Raw genomic sequence first — 25830 nt, forward strand, 5'->3', positions numbered from 1 at the left:
ATTGGAATTGGATTAGCTCTTCTCTATGTTGAAGAAATCCACTTCCATCAGCATACATCCTCGTACAGTATCATTGTTGAAGTGTATAATGATCTTCTGGTTCTGCTCATTTCACTCAGCATCTAAGTCTCTCCAAGCCTCTCTGTATTTCTCCTGTTGGTCATTTCTTATAGAACAATAATATTCCATAACATTCATATACCATAGTTTACCTAACCATTCTCCAATTGATGGACATCCATTCATCTTCCAGTTTCTAGCCACTATGAATGATGAATTTTTTTGAGAATTTTGTAGACTAAAAGAATATTCATCTTGATTTATGGTTATAGGTATGGAGAAAGTTTTCACACACACATACGCACACCCCAAAGTTTAATTATTAAAAACAAAACTTATTTTGGAATAATAGATTTAGGCTGGAAGGTACCTTATCTAAGATAACCCCTTCCTTTTACAAAAGAGCAAATTGAGTCCCAGAGACATAAAGCCAGCATTTTTTTGCATCGTGCTCTTGTTGTTTGTCTTTCCTTCTCAAAGAGGAATAGTGACATCAGAAGGGTGATGTCTTTACTTGCACATGAATTGGATTTAACTGAGGTAAGGCCAGTGCAAAGTCATTAGCCTCACTGTCCTCCAGAGTGGCAAAATATAGATCAGGACAACTGGAGATCATCCCAGATGCAATGGTGGACCTTGGCCTTTTAAATTTGTCTTTCTCAGGCCTCAGTTTGTCTGAGGCAACACCCTTTCAGTTATTTAAGCCTAGGTAAGAAGTAAGGCAAAAGATAGCCTAGTTTACTTTAAAAAAAAAAATAAATAAATCAACCTGACAGAGGAAGACACTTTTTGGAGTTTCTGGCCAGAACAGAAACAATTGCCACTTACACTTAATCTAAGTCATCAAAATCCAAACAATTGATAAGTGAGGCTTGAACTAGGATCTATTATTGACCAATCAGACAAACTGAGATCTGGGAAATAGATTTTAGTTTTAAATGGCCAAGATCTATCACTGCATCTGGGGTGATATCTGCTTGTTCTGACATATGCCTTACCTCTGGACTCAGATGATCCTGGAAGACATAGTGAGGCTGATTACTTTGTACAGCTCTGTCTCACTCAAATCCAATTCGCTTTCAAGTGAAGACATCACCCTTCTGATGTTATTGGTTCTCTTCAAGAATGAAGGACAAACAACAGTCTTTGCTTAGTAATAACTACTTCCTCTTCCCTAACTGGCCAGTTTCAGTTGGATGATCTTCCTCCATTTCCCTTATCCCACCCCCCTCTTTTTCTCTATCTTTCCCTCCCTTTTGTCTCCCTGTCTACTTGGGGAATTATACTCTTATGTGTGGATGTTCTGCTAAAAGAATATAAATTTTGATTGCTGAAATGTCTTAGGATTTGGGGGCTACATTGTTTTTCTCTTCCCTACTTATTTATTCTATCATTTTAAAAAATGAACAATTAAGCTTTTTGTCCCCTATATTTTCATTTATTATGTCATAAAATTGAGCTTTGGAGAACCAGGCTTTGATAAAGTTCATTGAGATTCAAAGAGAGCTACTTGATCATGCCTTAAACTGTACCTTAGGATCTCAAGAAACTATAGCAATTTTTATTGATTTCTCCAGGTAAGTAGAAGACAGAAAAAAAAAAAAAACTATGTTGTTTCAGTGTTTTCTAATATTTTCTTGAAACAATATACAAGGTATTTTATGATAAGCAGAAAAGGAACAACTCAATAAATAACATTCTTCCACTTAAGAGTTTAGGGTTTTTCTTCATTTTAGTAAGTCAATAATTAATTTGAATATATTTTCTTCTCAGTAGAAAAAATCATTAATATTGATGGATACATTCATTTATTAAACATAATTAGTGCATACATGCCAAATAATAACAATATATTTTGCTCAGATCAATTTTTAAAATGGCTTTTATTGAACAGTTTTACCACCTTACCAACCCAGTATCAGCAATAATTATATACACAGTTCTCAGTTTATGAAGACATTGTGTTTCAAGAGTTTGTTTGGACTTCAGAACATGTCTTCTCAAAGAGACAGTGCTCATCTGAGTTCTGTGGATTTGAATCAGTGGAAAGACTGCTGTGCTTGTAATCAAGAAGACCTCAGCCCAAATATTAGCTACAGAGTTCTCTCATCTCTCAAATAAGTGTCTTGGACTCGATGACTTTGAGGGTCAAATTCAGTACCATATATGCGAAAGTGTCTTGCTCTTTTTCTAGGTAATAGGCAAAATTTTCCAGTAGTCACAATTGTCTTTGGTATCTTCAACACTTTTTCTTTCTCCAAACCTTCATGCTTCCCTAAGTTTCCTACTGAGGTACACATCCTGGTAAAAGTTCTCCTCTCTCTCCTTCCTTGCAATCCAAATTGTCAGTCCTTCAACATGGATTTTAGGAGCAAAGTAAGTATGGATGAAAGTGCCTCATCCCTTAGAAAATAGTTCATTTTTTCAAATGAGCGGATGTTTGTTAGCCCAAATAACTTTCAATATGATGTAATTTCAGGAAAGGAGGAAGAGAAAAGAACAAAAATTTATTAAATGCCTACTCTGTGTTAGGCATTGTGTTAATCAGTCTCACAACTGATTTTGACTCTCACCTGAATTGATCTTCAACAATCCGAGGAAAAACAAATCCAGGAGTAAAGGAAGCATTTGTTGGACCTAGAAGCAGACCAGTTTTGATCTATTTCTACTTATCCCCGTTTCTTTCCTTTGATATTTTTGAGTCCCCCTAGATTTGCTGAAAGTACCAAATATTTGTAAATGAACCAGGAATCTGAAGTGGAAATAAGGGTGGACAGTGACAGCTCTACCTATATCTATTTGTGAGGAGAGTAGTTTGCCAATCAAGATAAATTTAAACTATCAAAAATAAAATGAAGGGTTAACAGACAATGAAGATATCTTGGACTTAAAAATGATAATTCTTTATTCTCCATAGATACAGTATTTCTAAATTTGTATTTGAGTAGTTCTTTTATATATATATATATTTATATATATGTATATATATATATGTATATATACATACATATATACATATATATATAAATGTAATTTTTAATGTTATAATTTAGGGTTATTGAAACATCATCATCATGATCATCCTCATAGCTAGTAGTGATAGAACACTTTCATCTTGGCTAAGCACTTTACAAAGATCCTCACAATGATCTTGTGAAATGGGTTCAATTATTATCCCCATTTTATAGATGAGAAAATTGAAGCAGGTATAGGTTAAGTGACTTACTTAGGGTCATATAATTAAGTGTCTGAGATTGGTTTTAAACACATTCTTCATTCCAAGTCCACCACTCCATTACTGTGCCATATAGCATTTATATAGCACTTTACGTGTTATTTGATCTTCACAAAAGCCCTGTGAAGTAGGTGCTATTAATAATTTTACATGTTAACTTTACCCATTTTATATGAAAGGAAACTGAAACTGAGAGAAGCAGGCAGGAAACAAGCATTTATTACAAAGAAATTAAATTGATTCTGTATCATTTTGCAATTGATCCTATTTGTCATTACTGCACCATTTTGTATGATTGCTCAAGCCACATTTCTTTGTTTCTTTGCCTATGAGCTAAGTTTAGAAGTCCAGTTCTCTTGCTAATCACTGTTCTATTCTTGCCTCAAAGAAATCTGCTATCCTTGAGAGATGCAGGTAGACAACAGAGAGTCTGCTCTGGTGTCTTTATACCACCAAGCTATCCTTCAAGGATGTCTGATTTGTTATTCAAGAAAGAGTGATCTACTATCTCAGACTTTGCAAGTAGACTTAAATATTGAACATTTCTTAGTCACCAGAGGGAAGGAGAGAGTTATTGCTAGTATTTCTTTTCCAATTTCCAGTCATTCCCCCATAATACTGCCAACCCTATACTCAACTGCATTATTTTTCTCATTTACCCAGATCTGCTCTTTATTCCACAGTTATAAAAAGGAGGGAGCTGTGCTTTCTTCTCTGGGTCACTGGCCAAATGAAGTAGCCACTTGATCCACTTTAATTGATTTGCATCCTGCTAATTATTTTTTTATTATTTTATTAAATTCTACTGAGACTTCTTTGTGTTTTACAAATATTATCTCATTTGATTCTCACAACATGCTTGGGAGATAGATACTGTTATCATTCCCATTTTACAGTTGAAGAAACTGAAGTAAAGATCAGATTGTAATATTCTTCTATAAAATGTAATTTTATCTTGTTGGGGTTTCCTTGGATCCTCTGGAGGCAGCCTTAGTTTCAGTTCAGTAATCACCCCAAATGCAGCCAGGTATTAAAGTCCAAATCCTTTATTGTCTCTTTCCAAGTCTTGCTTCCTTCCATGTGGCCCGGTTAGCTTTCTTAGAGGCCTTCTGTAGTCTTGGTTCCGAGAGCTTGAGCTCCCGCCTGCCTTCTTTGGCTTCTGAATCTCCCTGACTGAATCCTGGCTGAGGCTCCAAGAGCTTCTAGTGCACTTGTCTTTCTGGCCCTGAGAGCCTCTTGCTTTTGTCCCACACCAAGTATACCCCAATCATTATATCACTAGGAAACCATTATTTGTTGTAGAATTAAATCAGTGCTAAACTAGATTTAATCATTGTTTCCTCAATTCCACTCAGTACCTTGTTTCAAGTTCTCGCCCATAACATCTCCTTGTAGAATTAAATCAATCATATTGAACCATGCTAAATTAGATAACTATTGTCTCTATCCATTCCACTGACTTAGCACCTTGTTTCAAATTCTGGCCCATAACATCAGATAGCTAGTAAGTATTCAAGGCAGGATTCAGATTCATGTCTTTCTAAATTTTACATTCTACCCACTTACTGGCTACTTGAGAACCAATTTGGGACCAAGAGACCTGGATTCAAATTCTTTCTCTTGCACTTTTACCTATGTAATTCTTGACAAATTACTCAACTTCTCTAGGTCTCATTTTCTCAACTATAAAATAAGGGGGTTGGACTAGAAGGACTTTAAAGTCTAAATCAATTATTCTATGGAAGAGGAAAAAAATTACTAAATGTTTTGCTGTTTAATTTTTTAAGTTGTAAAGAACATACTCTATAAGTACTTCTTGAGAAGCACCTTAGTGCTTCATTAAACTGATTTCAGCTGCTGTGGGTACTTTCTATCAATGAATCTCCAAACCTTTCTTGGATTTTTGTAGATAAAATTGTTGTGAACAAAAACATTGATCACCAGGCATGCCAGCCAATAGTGAACTGCTTTGAATGAAACTAGATTGGTTGTCCATACCACAGGCAGTTCTGTGTTGACAGGTAGTTCCTGTCAAAGGGAATATTGTGTGAAAAGTGAAGGTTCAAACTGTACAATAAATCATGATTTGAAAGCAATTTCCAAGTAAAACCATAGAATGAAAACTATATTTTGATTTTGAAATAATAATGTAGTTGATTATATTTTAATGACAAGAAACAAATAAGTATAAAAAAATCCAGCAAAAGTATGGTTATGGCTATTATTTTATTTACTTTGTTTCCCTATTTATTTCCAATAGCAGATAGTCTTGATAATGATTCCCTCTCTTTGTAACTTTCAGTCTTTCCTTATCTGCTGGCTCCTTCCCTGCTGCCTACAGATATACCCATCACTAAAAAAATGTCATCTTCACTTGAATCTGGTACTGCACCCAGCAGCCATCATTACTGCTTCATTTAGTGCGTTTTTGAAAAGGAAGTTGAATGAGATGTTAGGCAGTTAATCAAACAATAAGCATTTCTTGAGTGCCTACTAGGTGCTAGATACTGTGCTAAGCAATGTCAATACTTCAAGTAACTCCATACTTTCATCTTACTCTGTTGGATAAGACTGACAGCAAACACCCATAACCAAAATCTATGTGTAGGAGAAATTGGAGATAATTAGCTGACGGAAAATGCTAGGATCCAGGGAGATCAGGGAAGGCAACTTCTGGTGGTAAGTGGGAGTTTAGCTGCCACCCTTTTTGTTGTTGTTGTTGTTGTTTGTTTGTTTGTTTGTTTTTGTTTTGTTTTGTTTTGTTTTTTGTTTTTTGTTTTTTCATTTTTCAGGAGAGAAAAGTACAGAGTTAAAGATCCTTTTCCATAACTGTTTAAAATCTTGTGATTTTCTTTCAGTGTCATACTCTACTATTTTAATGAAATTGCCACCTGATGTTATTAACAATTTCTCTATTGCTAAATCCTATGGTCTTTTTCTTAGGAGGCAGCCAGGTGGCTCAATGGATAGAATACTGGGCCTAGGAAGACCTAAGTTCAAATTCAACCTCAGTCAGGTGCTAGCTGTGTGACCCTGGACAAGTCACTTCTTTTTTCCCTAATATAGTGGTTTTCCATTTCAATATCTATCCTATGGACTGTATGGTCCATAGAGTTGATAATAACTAGTGATAGATTGAGAACAAGATGTATTTTCTTTCTTTATCCTTCCTGACCTTCCTATAGCTTCTATACTCTTCTTTCTTTCCTTGGTTTTCATAACACTGCTCTCTGCTCCTTCTCATTTTCCTTGGCTGGCTCAGACATCTATGTCCTCTACTCTCACCGCTGCTGTCCCATCATATTCATAGGCTTTGTTCTAGGATTTCTTCATTCTCCAGACCCCATTATCTTGGTGGTTTCTTAAGATTCCATGGGCTCAATTGTCATCTTTTTGTAGAATGATTCAAATCTACTTATCTAGTTTTATTCTCTCTTGTGAAATATAATATAACATCATCCTTTGGGGACTGAACTTTTCCATTCGTATGACCTTTGAGCAACTCAAACTCACATGTCCCAAATTCCTTATCTTTTACTTTAAAACTGTCCTACCTCTTAACTTTTCCTTCTTATTCATAGCAACAACAAAAAAAAAAAAAAATGGAGGGGACTGAAAGGTATCCAAACCTAGCATCATGATTTAAAGCTGGAAGCTTCTTTAGAGGTATTACAGACTCACCTCATTTTACAGAAGAGAAACTGAGTCATGTTGAGGGACTTTCCTGAGATCCCATGATTAGTGTCTGAGGCAGGATTAGAACCCCTACCTTCCTTATTGAGCATAGTGCTCTGTCTTTGTTTTTGCTGAGGCTAGTACCATCTTTATAATCACTTAGGGTCACAATTTCAGCATTATCCTCTCTCTCTTATCTCTCATATCTATTCAGCTGCAAAGTCTTGATAGTTCAACCTCCACCAAATCTCAAGTATTCATTTCTTTCTCTTTTCTGAATAACTGCAATAATCTTTTTATTGAATTCACCTCTTCCAAATCTCCCTTCTCTAATATATACATACATACATAGAAATAGATATAGGTATATATCCTAAAATAATCTTATTGACTATTACTGCCATACTTAGTAAGTTTCAGAAGTTTCCTTTTGCTTTTAGGGAAAAAATACAAACTCTCCTGTGCTTAGCATTTAAAGCTTTTAAGATCTAGACGCAACTAGTCTTTACTGATTTATTTCACATTCATTCATTTTGTTTTATTGAAATGGGCCTTCTTACAGTTCCTCCAATTCAGTCTGTCACCTCTGTATCTTTTGCAGAATTGTTCTTTATACCTGGAATGCCTTCCCTTTTCACTTCTGCAACTTAAAATCCTTAGCTACCTTCAAGATTCAATTCAGGTTTTATCCTTTATACAAAGCTTTTCCAAATCTCCTAATTGATATTATTTTCTCCCTCCTCAAATTATGTATTATTTATTTATCTCTTTAAATGCTATATTTATGAGAGACACTGGTATAGTAGCTAGAGAGAGAGTTTAGGACACAAATACAAATTCTATTGCTTATAAATAATGGATAAGTCATTTAGATTCTTTCTGTTCTAGGCAATGTCCTAAATGTAAAATTACAGAGCAGTTGTAGGCATGTATTGATAGAGGGTGTTTCCTCATTGGGAATACCTTACACCAAAGAAATCACAGAAATCTTCTAGGTAGCAGGAGAGCCCAAATGCAAGAAAGATCCATTTTGTTTCATTTTGTTTTTCTTTTCCCCAGCATCTGGTATAATAACAGCCATGAAGCAGGTACTTAATAAGTATAAGTCCACTTTACTATGATCATTTATTTAGTTCAATATCTTCATTTTCCATATAAAAGAGCTTGGACTCATAGAAGTCAAATATCCTGCATGTGGTTCACAGAGTTAGTGAGAAAAAGAATCAGGAACAAAGTTCTGTCTCCCACATCCTCATTATGTCTTCTAGCCATGAGGTTAATTCTTTCCACTTGTTCATACGAATAAAGAGAACTGAGACAAAAATCAAGTAGAAATGATGAGGAAAATGGACAAAATAATATGAGAGGGAGATGTAGAAAGGGAAGGAAAGAACTCCAGAAATCAGGAAAGTAGAGGAGGAAGAGGGTATATCTTTGTGGTTTCTAGGAGTTTAGTTCTATAACTGCCTACTTTGATAGAGTATCCTCTTGTAGTATATCAAGGGAGAAACATGGGTAAGCACAATGAAGCTACCTAACTTGGTATATTCATCAGATACTGATAGAGCAGATGCCTAGCACAGACCTACAGATAGCTGGACTATGATGGGATTCAGGCAGTCAGCAAGATTTCAGAAGACCTGTGTTCAAGTAATGACTCTGTCTTGTACTTGGACAGGTCAATTAGCTTTTCTCTGCTTGCAGTTTTTTTCTATTTGTTGATACTACTTGTATTACTTAACTTAATGTTTATTGTGCATATAAGATGTGATAATGTATGTCAATCAATAAACCTCAATTAAATACCTCCTTTATGTTAGATGCTATACTATATACTATGAAATGAAAATGTATGTAAAACTTGCCATACATTTTTATTATCACAGGCATTGTGGTGGGAGTGAAAGCATAATGAATTCCAAAGAATACATTATACATACCTTTCCCTTTTTCATTGCTATTCTTCTATGCATTGTTGGTTAGGTTTTTGTTTGCTTTTCATTTAAAGCTGACTTGCTCTCTTTCTTTTCTATTTTATGGGCAAAAAGTATATTTTATTTCCCACCTTCTTAAACTGTAGTTCTCAATCTCAGAACTGAACATGGGAGACACAAAATTATGATTTACTAATAAATGTTTGATTTGTACACCTATTTTATGTACCTATATATCAGGGGTCACATAAAAACTCCTCTGTCAAAAAGGGGTCAAGTGAAAAAAAATTTAGAAGTCCTGTTTCATTTACCATCTTTCATTTAGTCCATCAACATTCTGTGTAATTCATTGTGTTGCATACAAGGGGTGATAGAAAGATAAATGTAAAGTCTTTACTCTTCAGGGAATTACAATCTATTGTATATGATAGGGGCAGCTAGGTGGCACAGTGGATAAATTGCTGGGCCTGAAATAAAAAATCTGAGTTCAGGTCTGCCCTCTGATACTTTATACTTTATAACCTTGGGCAAACTATTTAGCCTCTTTGTTTCAGATTCTCACCTGTAAGTTGGAGATAATCATAGCATCTGCCTTCCAGAGTTGTAATTGTAATACAGCTTTAAAACACTTAGCACAGTGCCTGGTACAGAGTAAGTTTTATGAAAATTTTAGTTATTGTTATTATTTTTGCTGATCAAAATAATCAGAAATAACATGGAAATTAAAATATGATAAATCTATTAGCAAGGTAGAGTGTTATATAGGATAGCTGAAGCAGGAGAATAATAACTTGGGAAAACTCAGGGGAGGCGAGTTAAACAATATTCAATCATTAATCTCACCAAGTGGATATGCTTAAGAGCTGGTCATTTAAGAAGTCGCAGGTACCCAAGTCTTTCTCTTTTCATCATGCATCTAGTTTTTAATATTTTTTGTAGTTGTAGATGAATAAGTAAGTAATGTCATTGAGTATCAGATGGTTAGCACATTGTCAGATCCAGAGTAGGTACTTAATAAATTGCTGGTTAACTGACTACTTTCAGAACTAGAAATCTCCCAGAATCTTAATAACTGAGAAAAAACCCATCAAGAAAGCAATGACTTTACTAAATATACATTGTGTTAGAGTAAAAGAATAAATCCTTTTCTATAATCTTCATATGAGAATTCTGATCCCAATCACTTCTCACTGCTAAACATAATAGACATATAGATGTAGACATAAATATATGAAGAGGCTACTGTTTTCCAGAGTGAAAAATGTTCTGATCCAAAAACTGTACAATTCCTTTAAGAAAAGAAGAACATCGGAGGATGATAGTATTTATTTAACTTTGTATCAGCAAGTTTCTTAGTGAATAGCCTGATTCCAGAGTGAATAAATAGGTACAATTAAAAAGATAAACAGTTTCAATTGTTTCCTATAGCAATTGAAACTGTTTATCTTTTTAGTTGCTTTTGACTCTTGTGAAACCCTATCAAGATTAGCCCATGTATCCATAACTTAGTCCTGAAGTTGCCTGGAGGCACTGAGAGGTTCAGGAATTTGCCTGTGCTCACACAGCTAGAAAAAAGTCCACAGGACTTAATGATTAGTCTTTTTAAGAAATTTTTTTTTCCTCTAGCTTTATTGACATTCATTAATCTCTCCTCCCCATTTGAAAATCTCATTAAACATTTCCCCATTGCATATAAAATAATTTTTGACAATTTTTAAAAAAATTAAGTTCCAAATTCTCTCTCTCACTCCCACCTTTCCCCCTTTGAGACACTTTAGTATTAGTCAGATTTTAAAGCCTGTGAGATGATTAATAATTGCCTCAGCTGTGTTAGTTAGAAGAAGGCTTTTTGTTAATTGAATGAGAGGCAGTATAGTATAGTCCACAGAGAGCTGGCCTTAGAGTCAAGTTCCAATCCTACTCCTGCTATATATTAACTATGTAATTCTCTTATATATGTTTTTATGTTTTTCTATATAATATGCATCTACTACATGTTTTTTATTCACCTATTCAAATCATATTTTCTTTACTAATCATTTAAGACTTAAAACTTTTACTTTTTTCACCAGCTGGCAGTGTAGTAAAGTTAACAATACCTGAATTCAGATTATGTCTCAGGCACTTCCTTGCTGCGTTGGGCAAGTCACTTAATTTCTTTGTGTCTAAATTTTCTCATCTGTAAGTTGAGAGGTAATAGATAGCACCAATGTTGTTGTAAGGGCCAGTTTGCAAATCTCAAAGTACCTCACAAAATGCTAACTATTATTAAAATTTTCTCAGTCAAAGAAAATTTTAAGCTCTGATTTTGAATTATATGATAGTCATGCTAACCATAATTTTTGACATTTTGAAATATTATCTTCTTGGCAAATGTTAATTTTATACTATGTAGGACTACACTAATAAATCATATTGCTTAGAAAAAAAAGGGAGTCCTCTTTGAAGATACCCCCACAATGTAGATTAAATAGCTTTAGACAAAGACATGTTAAAATGTGATATGAGCTGATTATATCTAGTCCAAATGCTGCAATGTATAATGCATAGCCATTGATCTGGTGTCATTTAAAAGATCAATGGCCATGTATAAATGTAGGTATCAAATCACTGTCAACATTTGTAAAGTCTGTCATAGAACCATTCTTACCTATACCTGGTGCTGTTCAGGGATTATCAGAAGTGCTCTCCAAGTACATTTCCCATATGTTTCATTTCTTACCTACTTATGAAACAATCCCATGTCAGAATAGGACAACCACCTCTCTCTTTTTTCAAGTTAAACATCAAGGCACCTTAGAAAATATGGAATACTGGTAGTACATAGGGAACACAGGTAAAAGCAGAAACGTCATTATTAGATTTTTTATAATTCTTTCAGAACTGGAGTTTGAATAAATGGTCAAAGGACAGATTTGTTTATATAAAACACTCCATGTGTGTCTTACAATGAGGTAAGAGGGAAAGGACAATGGATCTTGAATTGGAGATCCCAAATTCTGAGCCTGCCACCATGTAACCATAGGCAAATCATTTAATCTCTCTTGACTTCAATTTTCTAATCTGTAAAATGAAAGGATTGGACTAGATGGTTCCTGGGATCCCTTCCAGGATATCTAAATATCTGTTTGAAAATTCTACAAGTATTTGTTAAGTACCTACTATGACCAAAGCTGGTTTGGTAGCATAATCTTACTCTGGCATCTGGTTAAAGGAACATAATATGATTTGAAGTCAACAGAATATCACAGTTTCTCCTATTAATTGAGTTTAGAAGTTAATAGTCTATTGGACCAGATTGGGGGAGATTTTAGATATGGAGCAAGGGAAGGAAGGAAGGAAGGAAGGAAGGAAGGAAGGAAGGAAGGAAGGAAGGAAGGAAGGAAGGAAGGAAGGAAGGAAGGAAGGAAGGAAGGAAGGAAGGAAGGAAGGAAGGAAAGAAGGGAGGGAGGGAGGGAGGGAGGAAGGAAGGAAGGAAGGAGAGAGAGAGAAAGAGAGAGAGAGAGAGAGAGAGAGAGAGAGAGAGAGAGAGAGAGAGAGAGAGAGAGAGAGAGAGAGAGAGAGAGAATGAGAATGTGCATGAGATCAAAAAAGATTTAGCCATTTTGGCATTGCTTTCATTGGTGATTTAGTTTTGATTTGCTGAGAACCTAAGTATGTTTCCTGAATGCATCTGAGTGGGAAGGGTTCTACATAGCCTAGCAAATAAAAGAATGAACAATCCCTATAGGGGGAAAAATCATTTTGATTGGAAATAAAAATGAGGCAGAAAGAAACCTATTCTTTAAAAAATAATGTTTTTCAACTCTTAAATAATTTAAGTGATGGAGAGGAACTCCTACTAAATAATGTTTCATTGAAGCTTGGGATAATTTAGTAACCATAAGTCCACTTAATCCATTTTGATTAGTGCATTTAATCATTGTGCAGGGCACTTTTATTAGCAGCACATTGATTGAATATGATATCATTTCCATCCCACTGTTAAAAGTGGTTATTATTGTAGGCATAACATTGACAAGAAAATGTAATCACAATAGTAATTATATATGTTTTTTTTTTTTGGTCTGGACAAATTTTAAATACCTAGAAAAGAGGCCCAGATTTTCAACAGTTCAGAATTATTGATTGGTTTTCATTTATCTCTGTTGGCAGTGGATGTTTGTCATAGAAGTCTCCCACTTTTTTGACTTTTTAATAGTATATAAAAGGAGTTGTGTAAAGTTATGATTGTTGTAATTCAAGTATTCAGAGCAATAGAAATGTCTTCTTTCTTACCCTGTCCCCAAATTTTTGTCTTCTTACATCCCTACTCTCTAGCATAATGATTTTCCCAGAGTGGAAACTTAATAAATGAATTTTAAAATGGTCTGTGGCATGCATAAATACCTAATAAAGAACATTTTAAACATTTAAAATAAACAACAATTTAAAATGATAAAATCATAAATCCTATTTTATAGAAGACATGTATATTTGTGTATACACAAAATTTTCATATACATAATTAATTTTTATGTGTGTGAGTATACCCACATAATTTTAATGTATACATACACATACAATTGTTTTATACAAGATGTCTGATTTCATTACTACAGGGAGATCCCAGTGAGGAAATTCCCACAATAGATAGCAATAGACTGTAATTTCCATTTTGAGAGAGCTGACGAGGTCATCATCATTACGTATCAGAGAAATTTGATACTAGCTCTTTCTGACTCTGAAATCAACTCTTTTCTACCTGTTGATCCAATGTACAGACATATTCAGTCCATCAAATGCATCGAGTACTATCCTACATTCTGTAAATAAGTTCCAGAGATATGGCAAATAAATATCAAATGAAAATGCTCACCATTGTTATTAAATGTTCTTTATTATGTATTTGCACATACTGTAGACCATTTCAATCTAAAAATATTAACCCCTTAGTTTGTATAATGTTTTAGAGACATGAAGACAAAAATGAGAAATAGCCCCTGGTCTTTAAGGAGATTTTCTTCTCTTGGGGAAAAACAATAGGAAAATTATAATATAATTTAAAGAAGGAGAAAGTATTTGTTTTAAAAAAAAATCTCCATTGCCCTTCTGTGTTCCCTCAGTGGAAACCTGAAGAAAAGTTCAGGATCCTAAAAGTAGTGTTGCAAGAGACTTTGTGGACCATCAAACCTAATCTCCTCATTGAATGGATGAGTCCCCAAGAGGAGAGGTGATTTCCCCAAAGGCTATACAAGTAAGAAAAGTCGGGACTGAAATTCAGAGCCAGGTCCTTTGATTCAGATTCAGTGCTTTATAATGTTCCTGGTACTGTCTTCTGCACAGATGTGGATGGAGTACATTTTAGACATGGGGAGGGGACAGGCTGTCAGAGAGGTGAAAAACATTCTGCCGAGACTGGGGTGTGGCTAATAGCCAATTTGGAACTTAGTGTAAATTAAGGGGAAAGAGCATGAAGTAAGTCTGGAAAGATGGGCTAGAATTAGGTTTTGAAGGGTTTTAAATCCAGTCAATATATTTTGTGCTTTCTTTTGGAAGCAATTGGAATCCCATGGATATTTTTCTTTTTGAGCAGTACAGCGACTTGTAAAATTTATTAGTTAGGAATATTGATTTGGAATATGGATTGCAAAAAAGAGGTTGGAAATAGCAATATTAGTTTAAAACTTTTGGGAGTTCTTCTAACTAAAACTGGTATCTGACCAGAGGCAGGTACAGCTTCCACATACCTATTTCAGGAAAAACCTAAACAAAGATGGAATGATGATCAAGAAACCCCATGAAAATCTATTGTAAGTGACTTTATGCATACTAGAACTGTACAAGTAATCAACTAGAAGATGAGGCAGTAACATAGGGGACCCTCCAAAGCTGCCAACAGCCCAGTTAAATAAAAAGTAGGGCTCCCAGAGTGACCCAGAAATGGACCGTTCACTTATAGCAAGTTTGAAATGCTCCCATGGGAAGGCTCCATGGTGACAGAAATTTAAGCACAAATGATAGTAAGAGTAGTAGTAACCAGTCAGGACACAGCAGAATAGGCTTTGGGGCACCCCAGACCCTAGGGCTCCAAGTTCCTTGTCATTTTGTCCTAAAGTACCATAGAGGGCCCTGAAGATCCAATGTTCTGAACCCAATAGATCCAGGGATGAGATGGAGAAGCATGGCTTAAAGCTATTTTTGCAAAGACACAACCCAGAAGATAAATGGCAGTTGAGTTCAGTGACCAGGTAGAGATTTGGAGATGGAGCCAACCATCCCATCCAGTAGTACAGTTGGAATTGGGTAAATGGGGATTGGCAGATAGTCCTTGTCTTATTTCAATATTTTAAGAACTAAGGCTAGAGAATTGAGTAAACAGAAGTATATAATGACCACTCTGAAGAATCATTATTAATTCAGAAATACCCCAAATTCCAACATAAAATTCCATAACCACTGTGGGTGGAGACTTAAAAAAGTGAGTTTGAAATCTTAGAAAAAAATAAATCGAGATGAAAATGAAATAAAATTCCTGGAGGAAAGAGTTGGAAGGAGAATAAATAGCTTAGAACAAAGCAGCAACCCTTATGCAAATAATGGTTTCTCTAAAAATAGAGCAGACTAAACATATCAATGGTTCCCTGAAACAATTTTAAGGATTCTTAGAATGAAATCTAAAAATAGGAAAAAAAGAAAAAAAAAATAAAGGTATCTTCAAGTAAAAACAGCTCGCCTGGAATACAGGTCAGGAATACAGAATCATTGTTACATTCCCTGACATCTGTTTTTAAAAAATAGCTCAGACACTACAACTCAAGAAATCATAAATTAAAACTGATTTTATTAGAACTATAAAAGTGAAAATACAATTCACCAATAACTTCCTGAAATAAACTTCAATACGTAAAGTTGTAGAGATAACTCTCAAATCTAAAATTTTCACATCACCAAAAAAATACTGCAAACATCAAGTACTAATGAATCACAGAGAGGATCATAACAGATCTGGTCACTTCTACTCTAAATAAGATGCTCTTGGAATATGACTTTCCAAAAGGTAAAATATACAGACTAAGAACTAAGAATAATTTAACCTACAAAAATGTAATAGAACACTTTCAAGAATTCTGTGTGAAATGACCAGAGCTTAGTAGAGACCTAGAAAGACAAATTTACTTGGATGACAATAGACCCTTTAGAACCTTAATGTCTTTAAAGGATTTTGAGATAATTAGAAAAAAAAAGAGTGGGGTAGTAATGAAACATGAGTTTGTTCTGAGAGTTTGAAGAAAATAGAAGGGAGAAGAAAAGAAATACTTTTCTAAAAAGGAAGAAGAGGGTACATTGGAATGCACAAGAAAAGCATATAAACATGGAGGAAGGGGCAGAGAGAGTGAGCATCATATGAACCTTATCTGAAATGAACAATGGATGGTTGAGCATACTCACAAATTGAACAAGGGAATAAATAGGGACAGGGAGAAAATAGCTAAACATAAAACAACCTTACTGTTACTGAAAAGTGATAGATTAAAAGAAGTAAAAATAAAGACTGGAAACTAACTGGGTATCAGTTGGGGAACGGCTGAACAAAATTAGGCATATATGAATTGATTATTTTTGTACCATTAGAAATAACAGAAAAATCATTTCAGAGAATTTTGTGAAGTAGAACCAAAAAGAGAAAAGTATCAAAACCAGAAGAATTTATACAATGGCAATAATATTTTAAAGAAAAACAAGATTGAAAGATTTTAGAACAATGACCAATCATGTCTCCATAAGACCTAAGCTGAAGTCTGTTAGATATCTTTTTGCATAGGTGATGCACAAAAAGACATACATTTTTGGACATTTCCCTTGTTACAACTTGTTTTGTTCCACTATGCTTATTTGTTAAAAAGGGATTTTTTTCCTGTTTTGAATTAAAAGGAGAGTTGGATTGAAGGAGATATGAATAGTAATCTTATAAAGAAAAAAAAAATGTTGGCCACTGAAACATTTAAAAATTAACATAATAGAAGGAAGTTCAAAAGGATGTATTTTTAAAAGTGCTATGCAATAAATAGGGTTTTTGTATGATCCTCTTTATGTTCTAGTTTTTGTATGAAAAAGCTTTTTTTAAACTACATACATGAACATACTATTGTGGTATTCTAAGCAAGAAGTGAGAAGGATCCTAACTAGGGTGAGAATTACACTGTTCCCCATGTACAGAATGTTTTTTCTTCTTATATTTGTTTCTTGTAACCTCTTTCTGTATTCAAGTCTCTCACATAGTGCCACTGCCTTCTGATTTCTGCAATTATTTGTATCTCCCCTCAACAACTTTTTAGTGATTTTTATGTATTAATATACCAAGTATATATTTTTAAAAATTATTAAATGTAAATGTGTAGTAATATATTATTTATCCATTCTCTGATTAACAGGATTATCTGTCAGGAACACTTTAGGCTTATAGATCTAGAGTTAAAAGAATCCTCAGGGATAAGTTTATAACCCCCTCATTTTACAGATAAAGAAACTGGAAGCCCAAGGAGGCTAAATTACTTATACAGATCCAAGGAAGTAATAATTATCCAGAGGCAGTGTTCTTTTCAGTAAAATGACTTCAAGCTTCTTAAGGGTAGGGAATATATCTTATTTTTCTATTCATATCCACTATGTTTAGCACATGCTAGGCACTTAATAAATGTGGGCGTTTTGAAGGTGTTGTGAAAGTAAAAATCAATAAGACTTGGCAGTTTTTATCAATAAGTGTTGGCAGTTTGGCAATTGTCTAGATACAGGTTGTAAAGGAAAAGGAAGAGTCAAAAATGATCATGTTTGACACTTAGATGGCTGAAATGGTGTTCATGGATTCACCACCTATTTAAGTGCCTACTGTTTTAAGATTCTCTATTAGGTTCAATTTGTAAGGTTTTTACAGGTAATCCAGACAGCAAAGCTTATTGCAAATAAAGTAAAATCTAGAAAATACATCTGCTTGAACTCTTTAGTTTTTTTTTAAAGAAGTTGTTTGCTAGTTGTCTGTTTCCAAAAACCTATTTTCCACTACCTGTAATCCCCATATATTGAATTTTTCTTAAATGACCAGGGTGAGGAGACAGAATCTTCAGACTAAGCCTTAAAGCACACCACTAAGTGTTTAATGTTCTTAAAGCAAGATCTGCCATAATATGGTACTAGAAAAAACTGGCACAACTTAAGAACCTTAATCCCCCAATATTCCTGAGGCCTATTTCCCAAATGCCACTTTCCTCTACCTGGTCTTCTACCCATCCCCAAGCAAGACTTAGAGTTAATACAGTTTTCTAACCTTAGCTATGTAGCTTGCTACAAATGAGATGTTGTATTATGTTGCCATCTAGTGGAATATGAAGAGAACTAATGATGAACATTCTGCCTGGGGTGATTTTTTTTTTTTTTCTTTTCTTTTTTTAAAATACAGTATGTTTAGTTTCTCTTCACTGGGAGCATAAAAATATGAAATTATTTTAGGTTTTATAAATTTGGTTAAACTAAGATTTAATTTTATTTTTAAACTTTATTCAAGTAAAGAAACTGGAGATATTGTGTTAAGGAGTGCTGGCATTGGCGTCAAAGAACCTGGGTTCAAATCCCAGTCCTGTTATCATTTATTACTTGTGTAGCTTTAGGCAAATTATTTAATCTCTATTTCTTATTTTTCCTATCTGCAAAGTATAAAACCTAGATGACTCTCCCATCTCTAAATCTACAGTCATACATAAAAGGTGGGCAGATGGAAGTATATGTTCCTTAGGAAAGAAACAGTAGGTAAAAGTCCAGAATAATAGAGTTTAAAGAAAGCCAAGAGACTATCTGAACTTCTTTTGTTCTTTACCAATTCACCCTAATTTTAGATACTCAAGAGCAGCATTTGCATAGTGTTTTGAGGTTCGCAAAATACTTCATAAATATTACTTCATTTTCTCTTGTGAGATAGATATTGTCTTAATTTTATGGATGAGGAAACTGAGTCAGAAAGACCAGTTAAGAGATTTGTCCAGAGAAGCAGACCTAGTAAATATCTGAGACAGTTTGAACATAAGTCTTCCTGCCTCTATATCTAGAATTGATTGCTTAAGACACAGTAGAATTGAAATTCAGACCAAAGTCTTCTACCTCCATCTCCAGCTTTTCTTCTACCCCATGGGTTCTGTCTCTAGTTCTGCCACATAATACTCATCAGAGCATAACTTTTCATGTTCCCCATCTTTGTCCATAAACTAGCTTAACTAATTTATGAAGTGTAAGGCCCAATGGCAAAAGGCTATTTATAGCTTATTTATTTTACTTTATTCATCTCCTTTAGACTGTAAAACTTTCCTAGCTCATTTTTAGTTATTGTTAGGCTTCCAAGGAGTTTGGCTGTGCTTATACTTTAAAGAAATAAACATGTTACTTTAAAAAGCAAGAATAATATTTCAGCACCTTTTAAAATAAATAGCAACCCAGCAATTCCAATTCTTTCGGTCAAGCTCTTACCTTTTAAGGCTTTTAAAAAAAGTTTTAAGCTTTATTTTTTATGATTTGTGGATCTTTTATACTTTAAAATGTTATACTTTTAAAATACAATTAATTGAATTATAATTGGCATTTTAATTAACTTTCATCATTTTTGTTGATGGTGGTATTTTACTTAGGTCCCTCCCTGGTACCACAGCAGCTGAATGTGCTTCAAACTTGAAGAAAATCTACACAGTGCAAACAGTGCAGGTAAGAGGAAAGAAAAGTCAAATAATATCTCCATGTTAACTAAATATATGTTTACAATTTATAGCTTTTTCTCTAGTCTTAACAATGTGAACATAAGAAATGTCATGTCAGACTAGTGCAAATATAGAACTAGAGATAATGAGAGATATCTTTAGAACATTTTAATGTATTAAGTGCCTGTGCTTTGCCAGGTCTTCTACTTGACTCTGGGAATATAACCACAAAAAATGAAATTATTTCTGTTGTCAATGAGCTTCTGTCTGTATAATATGTCCATAATTAGATAGGTACAAAATCACGTACAAAATCAATACAATTTAAATTTTAACAGGTAGGCACCAGTAGCCAGAGAAATCCTGGTTAGCCTCATGGTGTTATAGCTGTTTGGTGCTCCATGCCCCATATGTTAGAATAGAGACTAAAATTTTCTAGTGGGAGTCAACATACAATAGTCCAAGTTTGAAAGCTAGGATACTCAATTTCCTTCACTAGTTCTGGTGGTTGATTGTTTAATCTAGGATTCTTTATCTTGCACTGTCATTAACATACATTTTATGAAAAGGAATGGCTACTTCTTAGGATCTCAGAAGAATGAACCACACACTTAGCTAACTTCATATTATTGATTTCATTCATGAATTTATAATCCTAAATCATTTATGACTAAAGGAATTGAGGTAGGAAAAAATATCAAATACTTGCTATGTACCAAGCACTGTGTTACACACTAGGGAATAAAGATTTTTTAAAAGTGATAATCCTTCCAAAGACAACATGAGGGGAGAGGAGGGAGAGAGAAGAGGGAGTTTTTTGTTTTTTCTTTTTTTTCCTGGGGAGAGATGTACATGCTTGTTTGACAGGCAGAGGATGAGATACTCACTACTCAGTTATTTGGATGGATGGATGGATGGTAAAATAACGTATGTCTGGTGTCTAGGACCATCCAGTAGATACAGCTGATTAATTGAGTTAGTTTCTACATAATCAGAAACCAATCTAGTGGGGTAAGCCCTGGGGCAGAAGCTCCAAATGTAAATGAATTAATTCCCCTCCAGAATTTGGGGGGCAAGGGGAATTCAGGAAAACAGAGGTAAGCTCAGAATCTCTGCTTTCATCACAATAGAATATTCCTAGTGAGGAAATTACCAGGGCATATTGGTCACATTGTAAACTATAGTTTTCTGGAGAAGTTCAGTGATACCCAACATCATTTAGCCAAGATGTATTGATATGCTCTATCTCTTATGCATAGTGCTTCTGGACTAAATGGTGTGTGGTAACAAAGTTTCCGTAATTTGTACAAATTACTTAGGATTACCACTGTCCAATAGGTCGAGAATATGATAGACTTCCAAGTGAGAGAATGAGGATGCTGCTACGTATGAGACCAGTGTTTAAACTAATAAAGGCACAGGGTGGTGGATTCAGAGATATTAATGACCCTTTTTTTCCCTCTTACAAATAGATTTTACCAATATTATGCTACCACACCCTCCCCCGAGAGAAGTTGAAAGATAGGATCTGAGGACAGATTAAAAAAAAGGAAGAGTGGTCTCAGATATCTGTCTACCACGTGAGAAATAGGAGGAGAGGAGAAAGAAATGGCAGCTTCAATGGCATGTGTCAGAAATTACTTACACAACAGTTGAAAAACATAGTTAGACAGCAACGTGTGAAATATTGTCACAGGGTATTAATTGTCAAATGAATGATATGAGCAGTAAGTGTTAGAAAAAGTAAAACTTGAGCTGAAACATTCAGTCTAATGGGAGGGCATGTCAGAAAAGGATGTAACATAAGCAAAGTCATGTCTTTCCAGTTGTGTTTGTCTTTTGTCATGGAGGGAACCTGGAATATATGAATTACAGACACTTAGCCTTGGAGTTAGGCAGTTTGAGCAAATGGAAAAGATTTATACAAACTAAGTAGATGTTGTAATGGTCTTATGTTCAGTTTCATGGAAACTGTTAATTCTTGAGTTACATTTAAGTATTCTTCTACAGTTATTGCTATAAATTTTGTGTGAATTAAAAGCTATTAGGTCATGTGAATATTTTTTCTCCAAATTTACTCATAGATGATTTTTTTCTTGCTTTTAAATAGACAATTTATGCTAAGCTGTTTTGTCATTCAGACATACTTACTTATTGTGAAATGTGGGATCATTTTATTCTACCACTACAAAAAAAAATTTAAAAACTACTCTTTTTCTGAATAGTATTTTGAATAGTAAATTCTGCTATCTTCTGGAATGAAAAAAATGGGTATTCCTCAGGCTTTCCCCCATTGCCTTATTATTTTACAATCAATCAATCAATCAAAAAAAAAAATCAAGATTTACTAGGTGCCAGGCATTATAGATTAAAATAAGGCAAAAAATACAAAAAAGCCCTAGGACTTAAAGAAACTATTACTATATACAAATGATATACATTTCAAATAGAAGAAAGATAAGTTCAGAGTAGTAGCATCAAGGGGCAGGCAATAGGAACTGTGAAGTTCTCCTCCAAAAGATATTTTTTAAGCTAAGTCTTGAAAGAATCCCAGGAAACTTTGAGGTGGGGCAAACAAAGCATTTCAGCTCTGAGGGGCAGCAAATACAAAAGTTTGGTAACGAGAGGTATATGCTGCTTTTGCTATATGTAGAATAAATGGAGGGCAGTAAAGTATAAGAAGACTAGAAAGATAGGAAAAAGCAAGGGTATGAAGAAGGGTGCGAAGGATGTTGAGAAAACAGAAACCACAAAATTTTGCATTCGATTGACTATTAAAGTAAAAGTAGAGTCAAGGAAGATGCTGAGTTTGTAAACTTGGATAACTTGGAAATTATTGATGCCCTAAGCTGTAATGGGGAAGTACAAAAGAGGGGAAGGTTTTGGAGCAAATATAATTCTGTTTTAAACATGTAGAGTTAAAGATTCCTATGAGACATCTAGTTTCAGATGTTCAAATGACATTTGGAGATGCAGTATTAAGAGGATAGGACTGGATATATGGATTTTTGAATCATCTGTATAAATATGATATTTGTGAATCCATTAAGACTGATGTGAATCTACAATGCCTAGCACCTAGTAAAGCTTATTAAATTTATTTTGATTGATTGATTGTAAGTCATAAGGCAATGGGGGGAAAGCCTGGGAAATATCCATTTTCATTATATTCCAGAAGATAGCAAAATTTGCTATTCAGATTGATTGATCGTAAGGGAAGGTAATATGTAGTCAGTTCTGCTACAATGTGTGTTTCAAAATTGTGCATTTCTTCCATCACAATTTAACATTTTGAGCATGATACAAATTTCAAGTTTGCTTCAATGCTATTTATTCTTGAGACCTGGTGTTTTGCCTTGCCCAACTGCTTAACTTGCCTGGAAACAAGCTAAGCAGTATCCTGAGTCTGAGGATATGACTACTATTTTATGTAGTACTTATGAATTTTGAAAATTATTTAACATGTGTAAAATTATTTTCTCTATAAGCGTTATGGTTTTTATTGTGTGATTTTGCATAATATAGTGATTTGGGAAATGTATATGTCATGTCAAAGAAGAACCAAAATTTTATAGAGAAAAGAGAATGAGAAAGAGAGAGAGAGAGAGAGATCCATAAAAAGAGGCTTAGAAATGGTCAGATAGGGAGGATGAGAACCAAGACAGAGTAGCATGATGAAGATCCAGAAAAGAAAAAGCGTAGGAGGAAAAGTTAATCAACATTGTTAGGTGCTATAGAGAGTTCAGTTTCAATTGAAGGATGAATTTGGAGACTACATTGCAGATAATTAAGAGGAGAGTAAAAAGAAAGGAATCAATGTTTGAAAATGTTTTTCAGAGTTTAGCAGAAAAGAAAGGAGGAAATATTGGACTACTGCTATTAAGGATGGGAGATCAAGATTTTTGTTTATTTGGTTTTGGTTTTTAGAATAGAAGGAACATGAGCAACTTTGTAGCCAGCAAGTTGAAGTGATTGGCAAAGAATCTAATTAAGGAGAATTCCAAACAATTTGGACATTTCATTTTGTCTTAAACACTGACATATAATGAACATCATTTCAATGTTATGAAAGTCTTTGAGAATATCTGGTTCACATAGAAGTGAATATAGAATCTAAATCAGATGTGGACCTTTTCTGTAGCGTGCTGTTGTCTCCAGAAGCTGCCGGATCACTCTCTGGGAGTAGATCTGCTGTGTCTACTCAAATCTCTCAGACAGATTCTTCTTCCTGTAGTGAACCGTTGTCTCCAGGCAGTTGCCCTTAACTCTTGTCCAGAGAAGTGACTTCCCTTCCTGCAGAGAGCCGCGTCAAGCCTGATGTAGGCAGAGACTTCTCCTCTTCCTGGAGTGCTGTCCTCCAGCCCTTGTCCTTCCCCAGTCCAGACTGCTTTCCAAGCTCAATGTTGCCTCTTTTTATCCTCCCAGAGAATGGGCGTGGGATAATGCAAGGGCTTCTGGGAAGAACCACTTCAGCCAATGAGCTTGCTCCTTCTAGGATTCCTAAGGTGTAAACTCCCTTTACAGGTCTGAGCCAGAGAACTGTCAAGTCAACCTGAGTTCTCACCTTGTAATTGTCCAGAGAATCTGAGTTCTCACCTAGTAATCCTAACACTTTTCCATTTTAAGAAAAAGTTGCTTAGATTCTGACTGCATTGACCCTTTCTTTCCATCTTGTTAAGTTTCTTTTTGAGCCTTTAGAAGTATGGAGTCATTGTGGGGGGCAGTAGATTTCTAATCCGATCAATTTCAAGTCTCAGCTGATCAGAGAATTTGAAAGCCTTATAGCCCAACCCATAATTGGCCAAGAATCTCATCTATAATATTCCTGAAGATTTCCAGTGAAAGAGAATCCACTGACTCCCGAGACCATTCTTTCTATTTTTTCTGGCCATTTTTTTGTGAAGGCTTTCTTCATGTAAAACTTCTCAGTCTCTCAGCAATCTCTACCTACTGCTCTTAGTTTTGATTTCTAGAGCCAATCGGATGAATCTAATTTTTCTTTCTATAAGACAACCCTTTAATTACTTGGAGAGTTATCATGTCTCTCTTTGTGCTAACCATCTCCCATTCTTCCAGTGCATTTTCATGTAGCATGTACTGTATTAGTTATTTACTCCTGGTTGTGTTCTTGCTTTCCATTGAACTTTCTAAAATGTGGGTCCCAGAACTTGCACTCAATTAATAAACATTTATTATACTTATTATGTTGTTATACTTACTATGCAAGATTGTACTGTGTACCAGACATAAAAACGATGCAAAACAATGACTAAGGCAGAGTATAAGGGTACAAGTACTCCCCTGTTCTAGATAACATTCTTCTTGGTGCAGCCTAAGATAATACTTTTCTTTTTGGTGTGTGTATGTGTGTGTAAGAATGTGTGTGTGCAGACTCATAGGAATGTTGTAACACTTTGTATACTTTTATTGAGTGAAGATACTTTTTTAATTCATATTGAAATTATTCATAAAATCCCCAGATTTTAAAATTAGAATGGCTTTCTAGCCTTACATCTCTCATTCAGGGGGAAATTGATTTTTTAAACCCAAGTATGGGATTTTACATTTATTTTATTACATTTGATTAACTAGATTCATCTTTATTAGGTGTTAGCCTAATAAAAGTTTTTTAGTGCTGTTTAAGGCATTAGCTACTCAGTGAATTCTCTAGGAAAAAATCTCCAGTGCCAAATGAATTCACAAGTGAATTCTACCAAACATTTAAAGAACAAATAATTCTAATACTAGGTAAATTATTTGGAGAAATAGGTAAATAATGAACCCTGCCAAATTTCTTCTATGATATAAATATGGTACTAATACCTAAACCAAGAAGAGGCAAAGCAGAAAAAGAAAATTACAGACCAATATCTTTAAGGAATATTGATGCAAATATTTTACATAAAATATTAGCAAAGAGATTAAAATAACCTATGAACACTGGGATTTATATCAGGAATACAGGCCTGGTTCAATATCAGGAAAACTATTACCTTAATTGACCATATTAATTATAAAAGTAACAGAAGTCATATGATAATCTCAATAGATGCAGAAAATCTTTTGACAAAATGCAGCACCCATTCCTATTAAAAAAAACTAGAGAGCAAAGGAATAAATGGAATTTTTCTTAAAATGATGAGCAACATCTATCTAAACCATCAGAAAGGATTATTTGTAATGGAGAGAAATTGGACACATTCCCAAT

At 34.5% G+C, this 25830-nt stretch overlaps 1 protein-coding gene across 2 annotated transcripts in view; it reads left to right on the plus strand.

Moving 5' to 3' along the window:
- Positions 1–25830, plus strand: part of EIF4E3 (eukaryotic translation initiation factor 4E family member 3) — a 48208-nt gene that overhangs the window by 2501 nt on the left and 19877 nt on the right. For both annotated transcript variants that reach the window (XM_074284102.1, XM_074284101.1), the window contains exon 2: positions 19557–19629. Coding sequence is in view for 1 of the 2 variants with exons in the window: in XM_074284101.1 (XP_074140202.1) it covers positions 19557–19629 (73 nt within the window). In the remaining variant the exon portion in view is untranslated. The remainder of the gene's footprint in view (positions 1–19556; positions 19630–25830) is intronic.

This window comes from Sminthopsis crassicaudata, chromosome 1 (assembly GCF_048593235.1).
Source record: "Sminthopsis crassicaudata isolate SCR6 chromosome 1, ASM4859323v1, whole genome shotgun sequence".
NCBI classification, from domain to species: Eukaryota; Metazoa; Chordata; class Mammalia; order Dasyuromorphia; family Dasyuridae; genus Sminthopsis; species Sminthopsis crassicaudata.